This window comes from Uloborus diversus, chromosome 10 (assembly GCF_026930045.1).
Source record: "Uloborus diversus isolate 005 chromosome 10, Udiv.v.3.1, whole genome shotgun sequence".
NCBI classification, from domain to species: Eukaryota; Metazoa; Arthropoda; class Arachnida; order Araneae; family Uloboridae; genus Uloborus; species Uloborus diversus.
Genome location: NC_072740.1, coordinates 108,000,737 through 108,019,322, shown reverse-complemented (window position 1 = coordinate 108,019,322; position 18,586 = coordinate 108,000,737). Strand labels below are relative to the sequence as shown.

At 34.6% G+C, this 18,586-nt stretch overlaps 1 protein-coding gene across 1 annotated transcript in view; it reads right to left on the bottom strand.

The window, feature by feature from the left end:
- LOC129231246 (huntingtin-like) overlaps positions 1 to 18,586 on the bottom strand; it is a 231,271-nt gene that overhangs the window by 159,948 nt on the left and 52,737 nt on the right. The window contains exons 15-16 of the mRNA XM_054865524.1: positions 11,989 to 12,179; positions 10,945 to 11,206 (exon numbers count right to left, since the gene is read on the bottom strand). Of these exons, the coding sequence (XP_054721499.1) occupies positions 10,945 to 11,206; positions 11,989 to 12,179 (453 nt within the window). The remainder of the gene's footprint in view (positions 1 to 10,944; positions 11,207 to 11,988; positions 12,180 to 18,586) is intronic.

Sequence of the window (18,586 nt, the reverse complement as noted above, 5' to 3'; positions counted from 1 at the left end):
GAGTTATCGTGAATTGACTGTATATAATGGTAGTTATCAAAATAATAGAAACACTTGAACTTTGTAAAGAATTCTTTATTAGTATGGTGTAGGACCTCCTTTGGCATATAATACAGCTTGGATTCATTGAGATATCAATTTATACAAGTGTTAAATAGCGTTCAGCAGAATTTTGTACTATTCTTCATGGAGATATTGGGAAAACTCTGGATGAGACTTTAGTGGAGGATATCGATTCGGTATTGATTGCTCTAAAATATACCATAATAGTTCAATTATATTAAGGTCAGGTGACAGTGCTGCCCAAGCAGATGTTTAACTGCATCCTCGTGTTCATCAAACCATGATTGGACAAGTCCCGCTGCATGGATAACTGCATTATCATCTTGGAAAATTCCATCTCCTTCAGGAAACAAAGTCTGCATCATAGGATGGGGTTGGTCAGCTAAAATGTCTCTATACTTGTCCCCAGTGATCCTTCCTTTCAGAGTTACGACTGGTCCAGCGAAAAACCACGACATAGCTGCCCATGTTATGACAGATCCTCGCCCATGCTTAACAGTTGGAAGAAGAGAAGCAAGATTATACGCTTCTGCTGGAGTCTTCCAAACGTGTGCCCGGCTTGTAGTAAAGAAAAGTGGCAAAGACGATTCGTCAGACGATATTACTATCTTTCACTCATCAACCAGGATTTGCGAGTGTGGCTCCTCTATAGACGACGTTTATCATTAACATCTGTGAAAAGTATTTTGGGAGTCGCTACTACGCCGTAAATGATCTGTTTACAATTGTGCCTGTACTCACTGTAATCACTCACATGGGTGAATCCCGATGGTGATTGAGTTCTGTGGCCACTTTTGCTGCTGTTGTTCTCTTTTCAGACACTACAAACCACTTCAATACCCGTCGGTTTATTTTACCGAGCTTCTCTTTCAGCCCACTATTTAGTTTTGCAGGTTTCTTACCCCACTAGGTGTATGCTGTCATGACTTCAGATACTGTACCTCTAGAAACGCCTAAAGATTGAGATGTTTCAGTTACACTTGCGCCAGTAGGAAGCGCTCCAACAATTTGGCCTTTTTTTAAAAAAAAAATTTTTTTTAAATTACGCCCACCAACGTCCTCTCGGACATAAGGCGCCTTGCAGTCCAATACAACAAAGATGCAGTAGCAGAGCGGGAAAGCTCCCTGAAGTCAACATCCTTCAGCACGTCGAGAAGAACGGGGCAATCAAAAAAATGCTCCCTGTCATTTGCTCAGTCCCTTCACATAGTGGACACAGCGGGGAACTGGAAAGTCCGATTTTAAAAAGATGGGCTTGTAACTAGTCGTACCAGTAATGAGACGAAAAGATGTAACCTCTTCAACTCTAGGGAGAAGGGAAAGTTGCAGTCTGCACTGTAGGTTTGTCTGTCTGATAAACAATTAAGTCCCAGTTTGCAATTCCATAGCAGCAATAGGGGGTTGATTTTGTCGCACCAGTAATGAGTCTTAATGCCTTGTTTTGTGCAACGTCCAGTTTATCTAGAGCACTATCAGAAGTGGTGATGAGGAGTTTAGCACCATAATCGAAAATTGGTTTAATGTATGCATTAAAGGTGGAGATAAGACAGGGTGGCGACAGGAACGGCGAAAAAAAGTTCCCTGACTTTTCCCTGATTAAGTTCACTTAATTTCCCTGATTTACGTTACCATGGATAATGGTTTTCTTCCTTTACCCTACCTGAAAACCATTGCATATTAAATAAAATGCAGTGTTTAAAACATTTTAAGCTGTTCATTAAAAAAATATATATTTTGAAAAAAAAAGCTTTTTTTTTTTTTTTAGTAAAAATAGTATATTAAATTATCTACCGAGAAATATTATAGGAAATCTAAAACAAATGCTTTACTTCCAGTATCCTGTAAACATAAGAATTCTAAGAAATTATTAAAACCACTCGTAAAGAAATACCTAATCATCATAAAACTAGAAAAGTTTATTTGGAAATAATTTTGAACTGAATTTTTAAGCAGCATAATTGTTGCTGCGAGAATAACAAGTAATTGTGAAAGTATAGAAGTAATGCAGTTTTACTTACATAAATAATGGACATATTTATGTAAAACAAATTGGAATCTTTCAACAACCAGTCATATTGAGCTATTCTTTAATCAAGAACTTAGGTTTTAGCGAAGGAATACAGCATTTTAACTATTAAAAAATAGTAAAAATATTTACTTATGTACACAACTCAATTTCAAATGATTTCATTATTAGTCGGAAAAAAAATCTTTTTTAACAAACATTGAAATGTAAAAAAACAATAATTGATTTCAAATTGTATAGTATATAACTTGGTTTTAAAATGAAAGAATTTTAAAGTCTGAAAATATATATATATAATTAAAAAAAACCTTCGTATAATCTAAAGCGACAGCGAATAATAAGATGGCAAAAAACAAAGTTGATTTTCATTTAACATTCAATTTTAGCAATTAAATCGAAAACGCCAAGTAAAATACCTTTTAAGCTCTTAGAGTATCAATTGTAAAAAAAAAAAAAAAAAAAAATCTTGAAATCGAGATTACAGTACGCTAGCTACTTCAAGACAATGAGTAAAGGCAATGGAGCAAAGTCTTTAATGGCAACTTCCTCTTTGCCTGTTGGTTTGATGCAGTTGTGATTTGTTTATTTTACGTAGTATGGAACGCCTAGCAGAAAAATTCAAACTACGTAAAATAAACAACTTTTTCAGACACAGAAGCTTAAGAAATTCATCCTGTGGTTAATAACTTAAGATTCAATACTTTAACCTTAAGGGGGAAAAAATGCACAAACATGTGTCAATGCATAATCACATCTCACTAATATTACTTTTTTTTAAAACAAATAATTGGCGGAAAATGAATAGGAAAAAAGGGTGTTTAACTTTGCAAAGCAAAAAAAAAAAAATTTCTTCATTTGATCAATTTTCCCTGAATTTTTATTATTTATTCAAAATTCCCTGATATTTCCCTGATCAATAAAGTTCCCTGACTTTTCCCTGATCTCCCTGATCTGTCGCCACCGTGTAAGAACACTCTGGGAAACTCCCCATTTTACCCCAGCTATTCTTTTCAGCAAGTTAAATCTACTCGTCGTCTTTTAAAATTTGAGAGGACCGACATTTCACGCTCCTGAATATAATCCAAGACTTCCAGAACTTCAGTTAAGCCACCATATACTAACAGAATATATACATTGCTATTTATTAAAAAAAAAACAGGTATCTAGTTTCATTCTTTATTACGTACCAAGCGCATTCAAAAGTGTCACTTTTATTCACAGGTGTTTCCATTATTTTGATAACTACCTGTATATATGTGTGTGTATGCATGTATAATGCCTCAAGAAAGGGTCTAAAGTAATGCAGGTATTTATAGACCTACTAATTTATCTCATTTTTATGACAAGGTTACCATGGCTTTAGGTAACAAAAAGTTTGTAGATATTTAATGTAAGAATGAAGGCTTTTACGGCCGGTGTCAATAATGTTGTAGGATTCCGGGCCGTTGTGCCATAGTCTGAGAGTTGTTACTCCAAACGTTTCAGCCGCATCTGCGGCAGCCATTTTCAGTGTCTACGTGGTCGAAGCTTCCAGGGAAGCGACTTCCTAGCAATTGATGCAGATATCGAAGTGTTGTCACTATCTATGTGGGAAGAGCTAGCTCTCCATTCGTTCCGGGTCAGGATTGGCTGATAAGCATTCGTCCTTGTTTCTGGTTGGCTGAAACTTGAGCTCTCTTCATTCTGGTTGGGAATTGGCTGCTGGACATACGTTGCTGTTTCTGGTTGGCTAGAAATATCTCTTGGGATAATTCACCCAAGTGTAGCATGCCGGAGTTTGCTGATTTTAATTCCTTCTTCCTTTTTGTTTAAATTGTTGGGATGTTTGAAAATTTCGACTGCTTCTCTGTTTAATCTGGCGTAATGATGGGAAGTCCTTGAAAGTAGTTTGTTCAGTTAATGTCATGGGTGCCATCACTAAAAGTGTGTTCCGTGACTGCTGATTTCTCAGTGTGGCCCAGACAGCAATTTCTTTGATGTTCCTTTATTCTTGTATTAACGCTTCCTTACATTGTTCCAATGTAGACCGATCCGCAGGAACATGGGATCTTGTAAACTCCTGCAGCGGACAAAGGGTCTCTCCCAGCTTTCACTGATTGTAGTAAGTCACTGATGCGATGGGTAGGCTTGAAAACAGCCCTGATGTTGTGTTTGCACAGCAGTCTTTTAATTCTGTCGGTGACGTCTTCAACATAAGCAAGGTTCATACTCTTTCAGACAAAATGAATTTCAGGAGTTTTCAGGAGTCAAAAGCAGAATTTTCATGAGTAATAACACGAGCGGTTTTTAGTATATTTAGTATATAGTACTTCGTATATTATGTATTTGTAGTATATTTGTACTATCAATGCTAAATATACTACAAAATAGCAACAGCACTACCATTTAGCAATGAAGAAAATACGCTTAACAGCAGTTAACACAAAACCTATCACATGCTCTTGCTTTGTTCTCTAGTGGCAGTTACGAACAGTAAACGTAATAGGTATGTTTGAATGGAGTAACTGGTCAGTCAGTTCAAACACACCCCATGTCTTTGGAAAAAGCAATGGATGCTCTGTATAATACAAGATTTTTGATTGGCTCTTTTGATATGGCCGCCTAACAACATGGAATTAAAATTAGCGATTGTTAAAGTTTTATTTTGAGATTGATGAAGCAATTTTACTAGTAAAAATTATTTTCAGGAGGAGAGGGAGAAAATAAGGAGACTAAAACAAAAATTCAGGAGTTTTAAGGGCCCTTAGAAGAAAAAATTAGATTTCAGGAGTTTTTCAGGATTTTCAGGAGTAAGAACCCTGCGTAGGGGAGGTAGGCTGTAGATTTCACCGGTGGCCGCGACAGATGCGGCCAAAGTGTTTGGAGTAACAACACTCAGACCACGGCACAACAGCCCGGAATCTTACAACATTTTTGCAGATATTGTTTGTATTGATTTTTATAAAGCATTTCAAAAGGCACCGCATGTTGCTTTTCTCAGCAAACTAGCTGATATAAAGGGTTTTCCTACATCAGCTAGTTTAGGAGGGAAAATGTTACTTTGGGTTAGGAATTGGCTGACTGGAAGGAAACAAAGTGTAGTTGAAAGGCGAAATCATTCTTAATGGAGTGATGTTTTAAGTAGGGGTTCCTCAAGGATCAGTTTTAGGGTCTCTTTTGATTATTTTTATAAATGATTTTCATGAAAATATTTCTAGAAACATGAACTGTTTTGCTGATGACGTCAAACTTATAGGGATTCTAGAAAATAAACAAAAAAAAAAAAAAAACAGCTTCAAGAGCATTTAGATTGTATTACTAAGTGGGCAGATAAGTGGGAATGACGGTTAACGTTAGGGAATGTCATGTGCTAAAGTAAGGTCATAATAATAAGCGTACAAGTTATTATTTGCAGGGCTCAGTCATTAGTCGGCCGGAAAATGTTCTTTATCTGGGTGTCTTAATAAATAAGGATTTCAAGTTCAGTCAACAGAGTACTGCTGTGAGCAGGTAAATGGCGGTATCTGCCGAAATGAGTTTTTGAGATATTTGAAGAAACGCATTTTGGATTCAATACTAACAATAGGGAAATGTTGGGATTAGAGGGTTTTTCGCCCATTCTTTTTCAGTGAAAACCAAATAAGAATACTTGTAAAGTAAAGCTGAGCTTGTTACTGAGGAAAGATATTTTTTTATTGGAAAGGAAGGGTTAATAGACTAGTAAGGGGAGTTTTAGATTTATATTTTATCATAATACCCAACTCTAAAGGTTTAATAAGTACAGTCTGGAGCAAAGAAAAGTCAGGGGACATGATTCAGTTGTTTAAATTTATCAAAATGAAAGATGTTAATGGGTTAAACTTTTGTACGGAAAGGAAGACAAGTGGTCATTGGTTTTAAACAATTCAAATTTCAGGCTAACCAGGAAGTGAGGAAAAATTAGTACTTTAGTAGAGCTGTGGGCTTTCAGAATAGATTTCCGGAAGAGGCTGTAATGAGCAAAATAGATAGATTTAAGTGGGACATAATTCTTTATTCGTGACTAAAAAACTGCTTAGGACCAGCCTAGCTGGACCCAGAGCCTAGTGCTGGGCATCACATTTGCATATGTACAGTGAAACCTCCCTTAACGGACACTCCCGAATAATGGACACCTCTAATTAACGGAAATTTTTGCAAGTCCCAGTCCCTCAATATAGGCCATTCCATGTAATTCACTCTGAATAACGGACACTCCGAATAACGGACAGTTATTTCACAAAAAATTTTCCTTGCGATCGTAGCGCTTCCGGTTTTTCTTTTCATAGAATTTCTTAGTAACTGCTTGCCTTACAAAGCTTTTCATCCTCTACAACTGATATCCCACCCCCACCCGCATCATTTCCTTATCACTGTTTCTTGGAATTAAAAGGGTGGTAAGGGGCAGAGGCAGCGATTGGGGTTTAAAAGTTGGGGGCAGAAGAAAAAGAACTAAAAGACATGGTACTTTTTGCGGGCAGCAAAAAATGAAAAAGAAAAAAAAATCATAATTTTGTAACGGCTAGTTTTGAGGGTATTGAAGCAGATAAGTGAAAACTGATGTCAGCCTAACAATTAACATACGTTTTTCTTAAGGTTTTAATGAATTTTGTACACAATAACTATTCAAAAGTTAAGATAAAAAAGAGGAAACTGGGCGCTTTCTCTAACTGGGGCTCTCGGGAGATGCAATTGAGCAGACCGGCGGCAGTAGTAGTCGGCTTTATGGCGCCGTGGTTTCGTTGGGTTGTTTAATTTTTTGACATGAAAAAGATTTGCCCATATTCAAGGTCATATTGCCAACCGTCAATCATGCAATAGTGATACTCGAGATAAATAAATAAATTAACCATAAAAAGTGTGTGGGGGGAGGGGGGTTGCTCCGCCGAATCGCCGTCGTTGGTAATATGATATTCATACCCTGAGATGAATTGAGAGGCAAGCGAACCTGCTTTTCATGCAGCAATCGTAGCTTTGCAGTTGCAAACTTTCCTAAATGCGTGTTGATTTAGTTGGTTTTTTTTTTGTGACAATATTTTTTGAGTTTTAAAATGGCAACTAAAAGAAAGAGACATTGAAAGAAAAAATTAATGTTTTGGATGTTGTCTAAAAAGAAAAAATAAGTGTACGTTGTCTTGCCGATTGTTTTCAAGTTGGGAAAACTCAAATCAGCGAAATTTTAAAAGATAAAGACGAAGTTAGAAAATTGTGGATTGTGAGTTCAAATGAAAATTTAAAAATATGTAAAGTTTCGCAAAACAGAAACCAGTGAAATCGACGAGGTTGACATGAAATGGTTCAGAGCTGCTCGTGCAAAGAACGTCCCAATAAGCGGAGTATTACTCCAAAAGAAAGCCAGAGAAGTCCGGAAAACTTTGGGGATAGACTCTTAAAAAGGCAGTATTTTCGTTCACGAGTGAAATGATACCTGACAGTGCACATTAGGAGGAGCAGAAGAGGAAAAAGAACTTAATGAGCTACTGGTTCATTTGGATTCAAAAGTCAGTGCTGAAGACTACGTTCAAATTGATGAAGACTTGTGGATTGAGGAAGAGAATTTGAACGTTTCAAATTTCATTTCTCACAACACAACTGAATTATGTGTTCTTTCTGACGACGATGAAGATGAACTTCCTGTGATTGAAAATGTTTGCACAATTAGAGACTTTTCGGAGGCACTGAAATACAGTAAAGAATTGAAAAACTTTTTCATGAGCAAAGGGGACACTGAAGGACTTGCTAAGGTAAATGATTCAAATATTTATATTGAGAAACAGGCTTGTAATGCAAAAAAGAGATGTCACACTGTTTTAACCGATTACTTTAATTGACTAAATGCTTTTTAAGACAAGTGTGTGCTGTCAGTATACCTTTATTAAGAAAAACAGATTAATTACACTTGACATAAAATGTAGTAAACCTTTCGCAATTGTTTCGATTGTGTTCTACAAAGGGAACAACAGCCCATTTTGAAAAAGGTAAATTAAGTAGTTCCTCTTAATAGCAGACACCTCCCAATAACGGACAAAACTTCTGGTCCCTTGACTGTCCGCTATTCGGAGGTTTCACTGTATTTGTACACTAAGAAGTCGCGATTGAATTTTAAACATTCCAATTTTGGAAGAAGGTGATTTGATGAGCATTACAGATATTTCCATGAATCTTTGCTCAATGCAAGCTTAAAATGTGGGCGTTGCACTAGAAGTCTGTTTAGTTTGAAGTAAGCATGGCTGGAATCGGTAGTTGTGTTCGAGGAAGTGATGAACAGAGTTCAAAAAGGGGCAAATTGTTGGCTTGTACCAAAGTGGGACAAAATGCAAAGACATAGTTGAAATTAGTGGTACAGAATTGCCAACTGTTCAACGCATTATTAAAAGGTGGAAAGATGACGGAGAAACTACCTGTTAGCAACATCTTTGTGGTCGTAAATCTATTCTAGACGAATGTGAGCGGCGTTCTCTGAAGAGATTAAGGAAGAAAAATCGCAAGAAATCAACCATTCAACACGCAAAAATCTTCAACGAGGGAAGTAAAACTATTTCCAAGTGCACAATGCGACGAGAACTTCAAAAATCGGTACTAAGAAGCTGTGTTGAAATAAAGAAGCCACTTGTGAGTGTAATTAATTGGAGAAAGAGACTGCGATTTACAAAAGAGCATAAAAATTGAACTGTTTATGATTGGGAAAAGGTCATGTGGTCCTATGAGTCAAGATTTACACTCTTTCAAAATGATGGATGCATTAGGGTTTGAAGAGAGCCATACGAAGCAATGGACCCTACATGTCTCGGTCTCGCTGTGCACTCTTCCGGAAGCAGTGTAATGATCTGCGGTTGTTTCTGTTCATCTGGACTAGGCTAGGCTGCATTTTGCACCAACCAAATGAAGTCTGCACAGTACCTTAACATCTTGGATGATCATGTTGTGCCATCTATGGACTTTTATTTTCCTGACGGTACTGGTGTATTCCAAGACGATAACGTCAGAGTACACTGGGCTACAATTGTTAAATGTTGGTTCGATGAGCATGATGGATCATTTCAACACATGATTTGACCACCACAAAGTCTGGACCTCAATCCAATCGAGAATCTGTGGGACGTACTCGAAAGGGATTTAATATTACACAAATCTGTGGGACGTACTCGAAAGGGATTTAATATTACACAATACACTTTTTTCATCTATCGAACGTTTAGATGAAGGGATTGATGGAATTGTGGGCGAAAATAAAAACGGATATTCTACAAAAGCTCACTGAAGCAATGCCACGGCGTATGAAAGCTGTAATATGCGCAAAAGGTGGTCCAACCAAATATTAAGGCATGCGCCTTTTTTTTTGGACACATAGTGAATGTATGTGTATATATATATATATATATGTATGTGTATATATATATATTCATACATACACATCCTTTTCTTCAACAGATGCTACCATATCTTTCAAATTGAATTTTAGAATTCTTGGATTACAGAATTTTCAACTGAGAATTATTATTATTAATACCTTAAGAGTCATTTTTTTTTAAAGCTGGACACTTTTGATAGTTGATTTCTTCAATTTTCGTAAAAATTTCAGGATGTTTTAGTGGTACTATGATAAGAAAAATTGAAGTTTCTTTTGTTTTTTTAAACTGATTTGTTTGTCCTTGAGTAGGGGTCAAAGTTTAAGGTCATGAAAAAAAAGAGCTTAATATCAGCTTTGTGAGAAGAACTGCCATGTTGTGGTCAAGGTTACAGAAAATTTTATTACACTGGAAGCATGAAATTTTGGGAGGTTAAGGTACATTTGGCTGTTGATTTGTTCTAGCATTTATGTGAGTTTGAGCTCATAAAATTTTGATTAGCACGCATATAAACTCGTGAAAAATCGCTCTTTTATACTGAAATCATGATTTTTGAGACCATTTAATTAAAAAAGATGATTAGATCTCATGGTTTTCTGACATGAGTCTAAAATTACACCAGGCAGAGCATAATTACAGCTCTTGCTCAAAGTTATTGACTTTGGCGTTACAGAGTAATTGACCTAAAACGTTGATTCTTGTTGTTTCAAAATATCAACTTTAAGACCGCATAATTAAAAAAGTTGATTACTTGCCATGGGTTTCTAACCTGAACCTTTAACTACACCACTCAGACTATAACTGCAGCTGTGTCCCAAAGTTGTTGACTCGTCGCGATCAAAGTTATTGACCTCTAAACTTGGCCATTTTTAAAAAATTGTCAACTTTGAGACCGTTTAACTACTAAAGCTAAGAGAAATGAAAGCTATTTTATATTTTTCTTAGTACTATACTGAGGTGAGTAGTTAATCATACACTTATTTCTGAGGTTTACTCACGGCTTTAGCAGAGATCTGGGTCTAAACAAAGCAAAAAAAGTTTTAAAAATTGCATTTTCAATTGACCATTGCCCTCAAAGCCATGAGTGATTCACCAAAATATTTATACTAGAATGTACCTAGTATCAAGTAGTATCCTTATTTAAAAAAATTGGCTCGGTTCACTTATTGCTTTTGAAGCAAAGCAATCATATATTTAGCTCTTTTTTCTCACGACCATAAACTTTGACCTCCACTCGAGGGTCAACAAGTCAAATTACAGAGGAAAGAAGCTTCATTTTTTCTTATCACAATACTAGTAAAATATCCTGAAAGTTTCAGGAAAATTGAAGGTGTCAACTATCAGGCCCCCATTCACTTTCTCCAACTTTTAAAAAAATGACTCTTAAGAATTATGCTCAAATATCCCTCATGATACTTGAAAATAAATAGTAATAATTATAGCAAACTATAACTTCGAAAGAAAAGTACTTGAATACAAGAAACACAAATACTGTTGAAGAAAACTTACCACGAGATATCTGTTTGTACACATTCGTAAGGTAGTAACAAGCAGATTAATAATTCTTGATAAAGATGCATCTACTATTCTATCAAATGCAAACGTATTCTCAGTTGAAAATGGCTTCACAGACGCATGTACAAGAGGCAGTGTTGTTTGCAATGTCCTTTTATGAATCATATCAAGATACAAATCAGTATGTTCTTCAGCAATGGCATTTATTGGATCCATATTGAGGTGATCAACAGGAAAGTAAAGTTTAGGTATTAATCTGTAAAGAAGTAAATTAGTAAAAAAAAAATATGCAAATTAGGAATGATTTAAGGATATAAGTTCAAGAAATATTATCCAACATTTACTTCTTAAATTCGAGATTTCTATATTACTTAACTTAGTATTCAATACAGAAGTTTATTAAGTAAACTGAATAATGGCTTAGTTAATTTACACAAACAAACATTTATTTTAATGCACATGAAAATGAGCATTAATTTTGAGGAAGCAATCCTTTTCAATTAGATATCATACTTTTGCATCTAAATATTCATCATATAACTATATTGATTTCTTTTATCTATGATTAAATTAAGTAATTCCTTTTTAGGAGTTTTACTTCTTACCATTGTGAAATTTGACCATATATTTTAAAATTACCATTTGTGCCATGGTTTATGCAAAGTATTAAGGCATAAAACAACATTTTACTTACGCAATAATAAATATTAACTTAATTTTTACATTTGTTTACAATTCAAAAATAATGCTTAGTTCTTAGTTCTATAACGCTTAGCCTAGCAACGCTTATCTTAGTTCTAGTCTAGTTGAATATGAGTGTTTAGAAAGGTAAAAATAAAAAGATTCTTTGATAAATATCCATTTCATAAAATTTTCAATTAGGTAACTGCTAAAAAGATAAAATTCCTACTCATTCCCTAATTTCCAGAATCTGTTAAGACAAAAGAATTAGGATTACCCAAAAACTGATAAGAATTTATTTTAAATAAAGGTAACAACTTAAAAGAGAAATATTAGGTGTTAAAAAAGAATACATACTCTACAAGAGCAGATGCAGATGCTTGCCTAACACGAAAATCTTCATCACCAAGTAAGGGTATTAAAACATCGCTTAAAACTTTATCTTGATACGAAATGTTCCTTAAAATTGATTTTCCAACAGTTCTTTTACTTTCCAGAAAATTTACAACTTTAAAAGGAATACGGGAAAGGACTTCAGCAAGTTCCACCTAAAATTGTTTACAAATAAATACTTAGAGTGAGAAAATGTAAAAATCATTCTTTAGGTCAAAAATAACTAAAAACTGTTTGTAAAAACTCCTTTATTTCTTTGGAAATAATAAAATGAAAAAAAAAATGTCAGTTGTTTTGCTTGGCAAATCTTATTCCTTTTAAATTACTTAGAAATGAAAAATATACCGTAAGATAGGTAAGCTTTGGGACACCTTTCAAAGTTTTACTCTGTTCCAATTTTTGTTTTCAAAAAAAAAAGTTTTAAAAATCATTAATGTGTCAGTTGAGTATTCCTCTTACAAGATATGGCACAAGAATAACTCCAGTTGCTATGATATTTAATTTTTAAAAATTTTAATTTGTCCCAATCTTACCCCATTGATTAGAGTAATATTCAAAGAGTGGTTCATTAATACAAATATGAAGACCAGCAACAGGCTCTGGGGCCCGTCTAGGCTGGTTTTAGTCAGTTTATTAGTTCCCAATGAAGATCAAAGGCCCTCTTAAAGCTTTCCACCCCCTTGCTCATTACTGCCTCTTCCGGTAAGCTGTTCCAAGTGCTCACGAGACCCTACTAAAGCAGTAATTTTTCCTCATTTCCAGGTTAGTCTGAGATTTGAATAGCTTAAACAATGAACCCACGTCCTGTTTTCCGTCCAAAATTTTAATCCATTAACATCTTTCATTTTGATAAATTTAAATAGTAAGTTTTTAAAAGGAGTAGAGTAGGTATTATAAAATTTAAAGAGTAAGAAACATGAATTTGTACGAATGTGAACCCATTATTATTACATAGGTGCACTATCTAACTATTCATCTCACATCGTATAATAAGCAAAGGGTTACCAGCAAGAATTCCCGTTTTCGTCAGCTGCGTCAGTTTTAGCAACTTGATCACTTTCGCTGGCAAAATGGATTCTTTTTTCGCGTTCTGCGAAACCATAACGAAATTTTATTTATATGAAGACCAGTATCCAGAACCACTCAAGTACTTCATTAATCCTCTTTACTTTTAAATGCAAAATTTTAATACAAAATAAAATTTTCATTCAAAAATTTGAAACTTTCATTATGAAGATGTCCAAAATCTGTTACCTACAGACATATCATTAAATTTGCCAATTAATAATTTTTAAAAGTACTTACTGTCTTTTTATATTTATATATGATACATACTATGCAATAAACACAAAATTGATGTCAAACTTGAAATTTTTAAAAATTGCTCAGAATTAACTTTTTTGCTCCCACCTTTAGAGAACTACCCCAGGAGAAAGGTTGCAAAAGTCTCATAATAAATAAATTTGTCTATTTCTGAAGGTTTTGAAAAAGTTCATAGTGCTCCAGGGAAAACTTTTGGTGAATTGTGGAGCACAGTTTGGGAATGGCTGCTTAAACACAATGAAAACGAAGTTTCAAGAAGGACATGTAAAAGAAATTTTACAAATAAGGTTTTAATATTTAATGTAGTAAAATTATAATCAAATAGAAAATAATTAATTTAAGCACTTAATATTTAATTGATTACAAGAAAAGTTACAAGCGATACATTTTTAAAGGAAAAAATAACTTTACATTATTTAAAAAAATCACTTTTTTTAATTTTTGAGACTACATTCTTTAACGTACTAGGTTAACATGAGCACCTGTACCCTTGGAATAACAAAGAATACTTAATAATTGATCCTGAAGTCTCTAATTAAACAATTCACATTAGCTTCATCATTATATACCCTTTGTATTGTTGGATCTATACAGGAGAATATGATATGCTGGCAGCAAAAGCTATGAATTTATTTTAAGAAGGTTAAATAGCTGTGTGCAATTTGAACTAACACTTTGGATAGCTTAGCAGAACTGTACTAAAAACTTTTGAAAAAATTTTAGATGGAAGCACAGTCGACAGTGTCCTTATGTTTATACGGTAGTACTCAAAGCTGAAAGTAGCTTTATTGCTAACTACAATGTCACAGGATAATTTAGTATTCTCAATAGTTTCAACTTAAGCACTGAGAACTTGAAAAAATATGATATTGTTATATAAAATTTTGATGAATATATCACACGTAAAACCAGCCTAATCATTATTAAATACAAATTCAATTTGGTACAAAACTGAAAATGAAAGCATTAATTCTTTATAATTAATTTCAAGTTTAAGATTAAATTTCAGGGTTTTGAAAAGCAAAAAAATATTAATTTTAATATGCTAGTTTTTATGTGCATTTACATTTCTTCTTTATGTATAGTTATTATGTGAGCACAGTTTGAGAATTGCTGTAATTTGAAATTTAATTTAACTTGAATTTAAATCAATTTTTAAAAAGTTCTTGTAGGCAAATCTTTATTTATTTATTTTTTAAAGACTTTAATTGACTAATATATTTTTAAGACTTACTTCTATATTTATCAGTTAAAAATTATTTTTAAAAGTAAATTTGTCAAGTGTACATTGGTGTTTCAAAAGATAAGTAACAAGAGCTCTGATTGGGGTACAGATTCTCTGTGTGAATAGAAATCACACTGAAGATACCGACAGGGGTGCCCACAGGGGGGATTATGGCGCAAGTTGCGCCATCAAAATTTTTGGGGGGGATTTTTTTTTCCAAAACTTTTTTTTTCTTTAGAACATGAAAATTTTGAATTTTGGAAAGAAAAATATTTAAACTTATTGAACAGGAAATAGATGCATTTATAATACTTTTTTCACGTACTCTTCAGGGCCGTCGCCAAGAGTGGGGAGTTACACTCCCCAGTTTTTCAAAAGTGGGGCCGCCAATTTTATTTTAGCGATGAAAACGAACGAAGAGAAAGGGAAACTCTTCGTCGTTTAAAAAAATTAAAATAGTAATTATAAATGAACAATTGAAATAATTGTGACAAGGAGTATTTTTTCTGTAAAATTTGAATAGAAAATGTAATTTTAAAATACAATTTAGGAACATCCATGATTCTATTTTATAAAAGTCGCGGAAATGTACGCTTCAAGCATTTTTATTAACGCCAAAAAAAAAAAATTTTCAGTACAGTACACTGTTCACAAGGCCGCAGAATGGTTATGTCCGCCTAGTCGGAAACTATGATCTCGGCTCAAATTCAAGTATTGTGCATAGAGTAAAATTAGCATAATGGAAGGGAGGAAAGGCAACAAAACTAACATGGTGCACGCCTTGTCTCTCGGTGGTCCTGGTTATACAAAACTATGCTTCATTAAAAAACATAAATAAATAGGACAGCTTTATTAGAACAGCCCATAGGATAGGGTTCGCCAAAACATTCCGATAAGTAATTTTTTTTTTGATGAAAAATATTGTCCTGAAAACTATTGCTAAGTGGAGAAAAATGTATGGGTCGCCGAAATAAATTTGAAATAGAGAGAAAAAAAATAAAATAATAACAGTTAAATGCAAAGAAAGATTCCAAGTATTGTAATGAATACTCACACCAAAAGTTCTAAATTTTTGAATGTAAAAATCGTAAGTAAATCACACCTTTATCAAGAGATGCAGGTGGCATATTTAAAATAAAATGAAGTGGAATAGAGACCTAAGGTATCACATCATTAAAGATGGCTTACACCTGAGCATTTAGAACTGCAATTTCGAAAACCCATGAGAGTGCTCCCAACGTAACCTTCGAGAAACGCCCTATCAATTAATCATTCATTCACATTCAAGGTCGAATAAATTTCGTCTTTTGGATTTTAATTTAAAAAAAACTCCCAGAGTTGTCCCGAAACTGTCGTCCTCCAAATATTACCGAAGATCCTCAAAAATTTCATTGTTAACGCTTCAATTTAGAAAATTTTTCGGGGAAGAGATCTCCAAAACCTTCTACCCCTCTAACTGTATTAATAAATCGTCTACGATTGCTTTAATTTAATTTCAAATTTGAAAATTTGCCAAGGGAGGACTCCAAATCTCTCCACCCATTAACATTAACAAAAATCGTCTAAAATTGCGGTTTCTACAGATCGAAATTTTTTTCGAGAGAATGCCTCTCTCTCTCTCTCACCAACATCATCGAAAAATGTCTTAAATCTCGCTTTTAGTGCTTCAATTACGACACATTTCTGGTCGTGAGCCCCTTCAAAACTCCCCCCCCCCCTTCATCGAAGGTTGGCTTAAATTACGTTTTCGGAGCTTTGATTTCAAGAAACTGGCGGTGCACTAAATTTTATCAAAAAAGTCTACAATCGCGTTTTAAAGACTTAAAAATTTCAAAAAAATTCGGGGGAGGGAGGCTGTATCTCTCTTCTTCTTAATACCACCATAGATTGTCTAAAACTGCATTTTTCGAACTACAATTTTAAAATTTTTCCCGGGGGAGAGCCCCCCGGACCCCCCTTTACGTGTCACAATCGCAAATACTTCCCAATTGGGAATCCGTGCCTAAAGTTTGCATTTTGAAAAATTATAGGACGATGACCCCAAGTCTCTTCCTCTTTTAACATCACCATAGATCATCTAAAACTGTGTTTTTCCAATAACAGTCTTGAAAATTCCCGAGAGAGAGCTCCCGGACCCCCTCTTCTGGACATAATTCAATATAACGTACGATTGTGTTGGGAACTTAAACTTGGAAAAATTATCGGGAGAGGTTCTCCTGGAACACCTCTCCCCTTCCCCCCAGACTTAAAATATAGTTTAAAACTGCATTTTTATGTCTTCAAATTGTGAGGCAGGGCAAGAAGGTAGCCCTGCGACACCCCCTAATTCTGATTGAATATTATCCTTACGATTATTTATATTGCTAGTACTAAGGTCTAGTAATATGACTATCCCTGTTAAACCAGAAATCAAATCTTCTCTCTTTCTGCATATTCGAACATGCGTTTGAAAAAAATTAAGGGGCCGCCAAAAGCGAATCCCCCCCCCCCCCAGTTTTTTGAAACAGCGACGGCCCTGGTACTCTTTCCAAAATAAAATAACCGTGTCTCTTTTTCAATGAAAGGAGCATCACAGATGGAATGGAGCTAGTGCCCGTTTCAAAGCTGGATCAGACGATTTGATTTCTTTTCAATATCTTATAAATTTTCTGGAAGTAGCACAACTCTGCGTGACAGTGATGAGAGGGAGGGAGGTAAAAAATGTTTTATTGTTTGAAATAATTCTGACCAGTATGCTCTAGTCTTTCATTGATTCATTTGCATTTTGACAATCGTTAAGAACTAGTTTTGAAGTTTGCGAATTACATATTTTTTATCCCTCCAATCGACAATTTATATATTTTCATCATTAACTAGCTTAAGCTTATGAAGAATTTTTCTCATTTCACTTTACTCCCATCTTCTGTACCATTTTTAAACTGACTGTTTCAATTTATCATTAGATGATTTTTATTAAAACTTTCAGTGATGTTGGTTTTCGCTGATGGAAGTAGAAATTCTGTTCTTAAGGTGTTTAAGTTATTTTTCTTAAATCATATTTACTTTCTTCCATATCTATAAGGATATTTGATTCGTTAAAACTCTCGAGTTCTGATTTTCGATGTATGCAAAATAGCTTAATCCATTTTTGAGGATTTCCGAAAAATATCTGTCATGGTGTGTGTGATCCATCTTTTTTGGTTATGCGACATCAATTTTGGAAAACTTCCAGGAGAGCGCCCCCACTGTAACGCCAAAATGATACCCTCTTTATCATCAAGAGTCATCTAAAACTGCATTTCTAGTAATGCAATTTTGAAAAATGTAGGAGAGAGCCCCTGATTCCCCCCTCTTTCCTTAACACGATCAAAGACAAGGCTAGAATTGCGTTTTTGGAGTATCAACTTCAAAAAATTGCCGGGGGAATGGCACCGAAATTCACCTTCCACTAACATTATCAATATATATCAAAACTGCGTTTCTAAAGCTACAATTTCGGAAATTTAAGAGAAGCGCCCCTCTTCATCCTCCCCACTCTCGTCAACATTATTAAAAGTCGTCTTAAATTTGGTTTTCAGGGCTTCAATGTCGAGAAAATTCCGGGAGAGCTTCCGAAAACTTTTTCTTAACGTCACAAAGGTCGGCTACAATTGCGATTTTAGAACTTCAGTTTCAGAAAACTGCTTGTCCTCCAACCATAGATAGCGTTTTTAAGACTTTTAATTTTAAAAAATTTCCAGGGGCGAGCCCTAGGATCTCTTCTTTCCTTACCATTACCACAGATAGTCTAAAACTGCGGTTTTAGAACTAATTTTGAAAACAAAGGAAAGTCCTCTTTAACACAACGGTAGACTATTTACAATTACGCTTTTAAAGTTTCAATATTGAAAAACTACCGGGAAGGGGCCAACAAACCTTTTATTCCCCTAACATCACCAGAGATCGTGTAAAACTGTGGTTTTAAAATTACAATTTCGAAAATTTTCCGGGAGAGAAACTCCCCGAAACCCCTATCTAAGTGACAATAAATTTCCG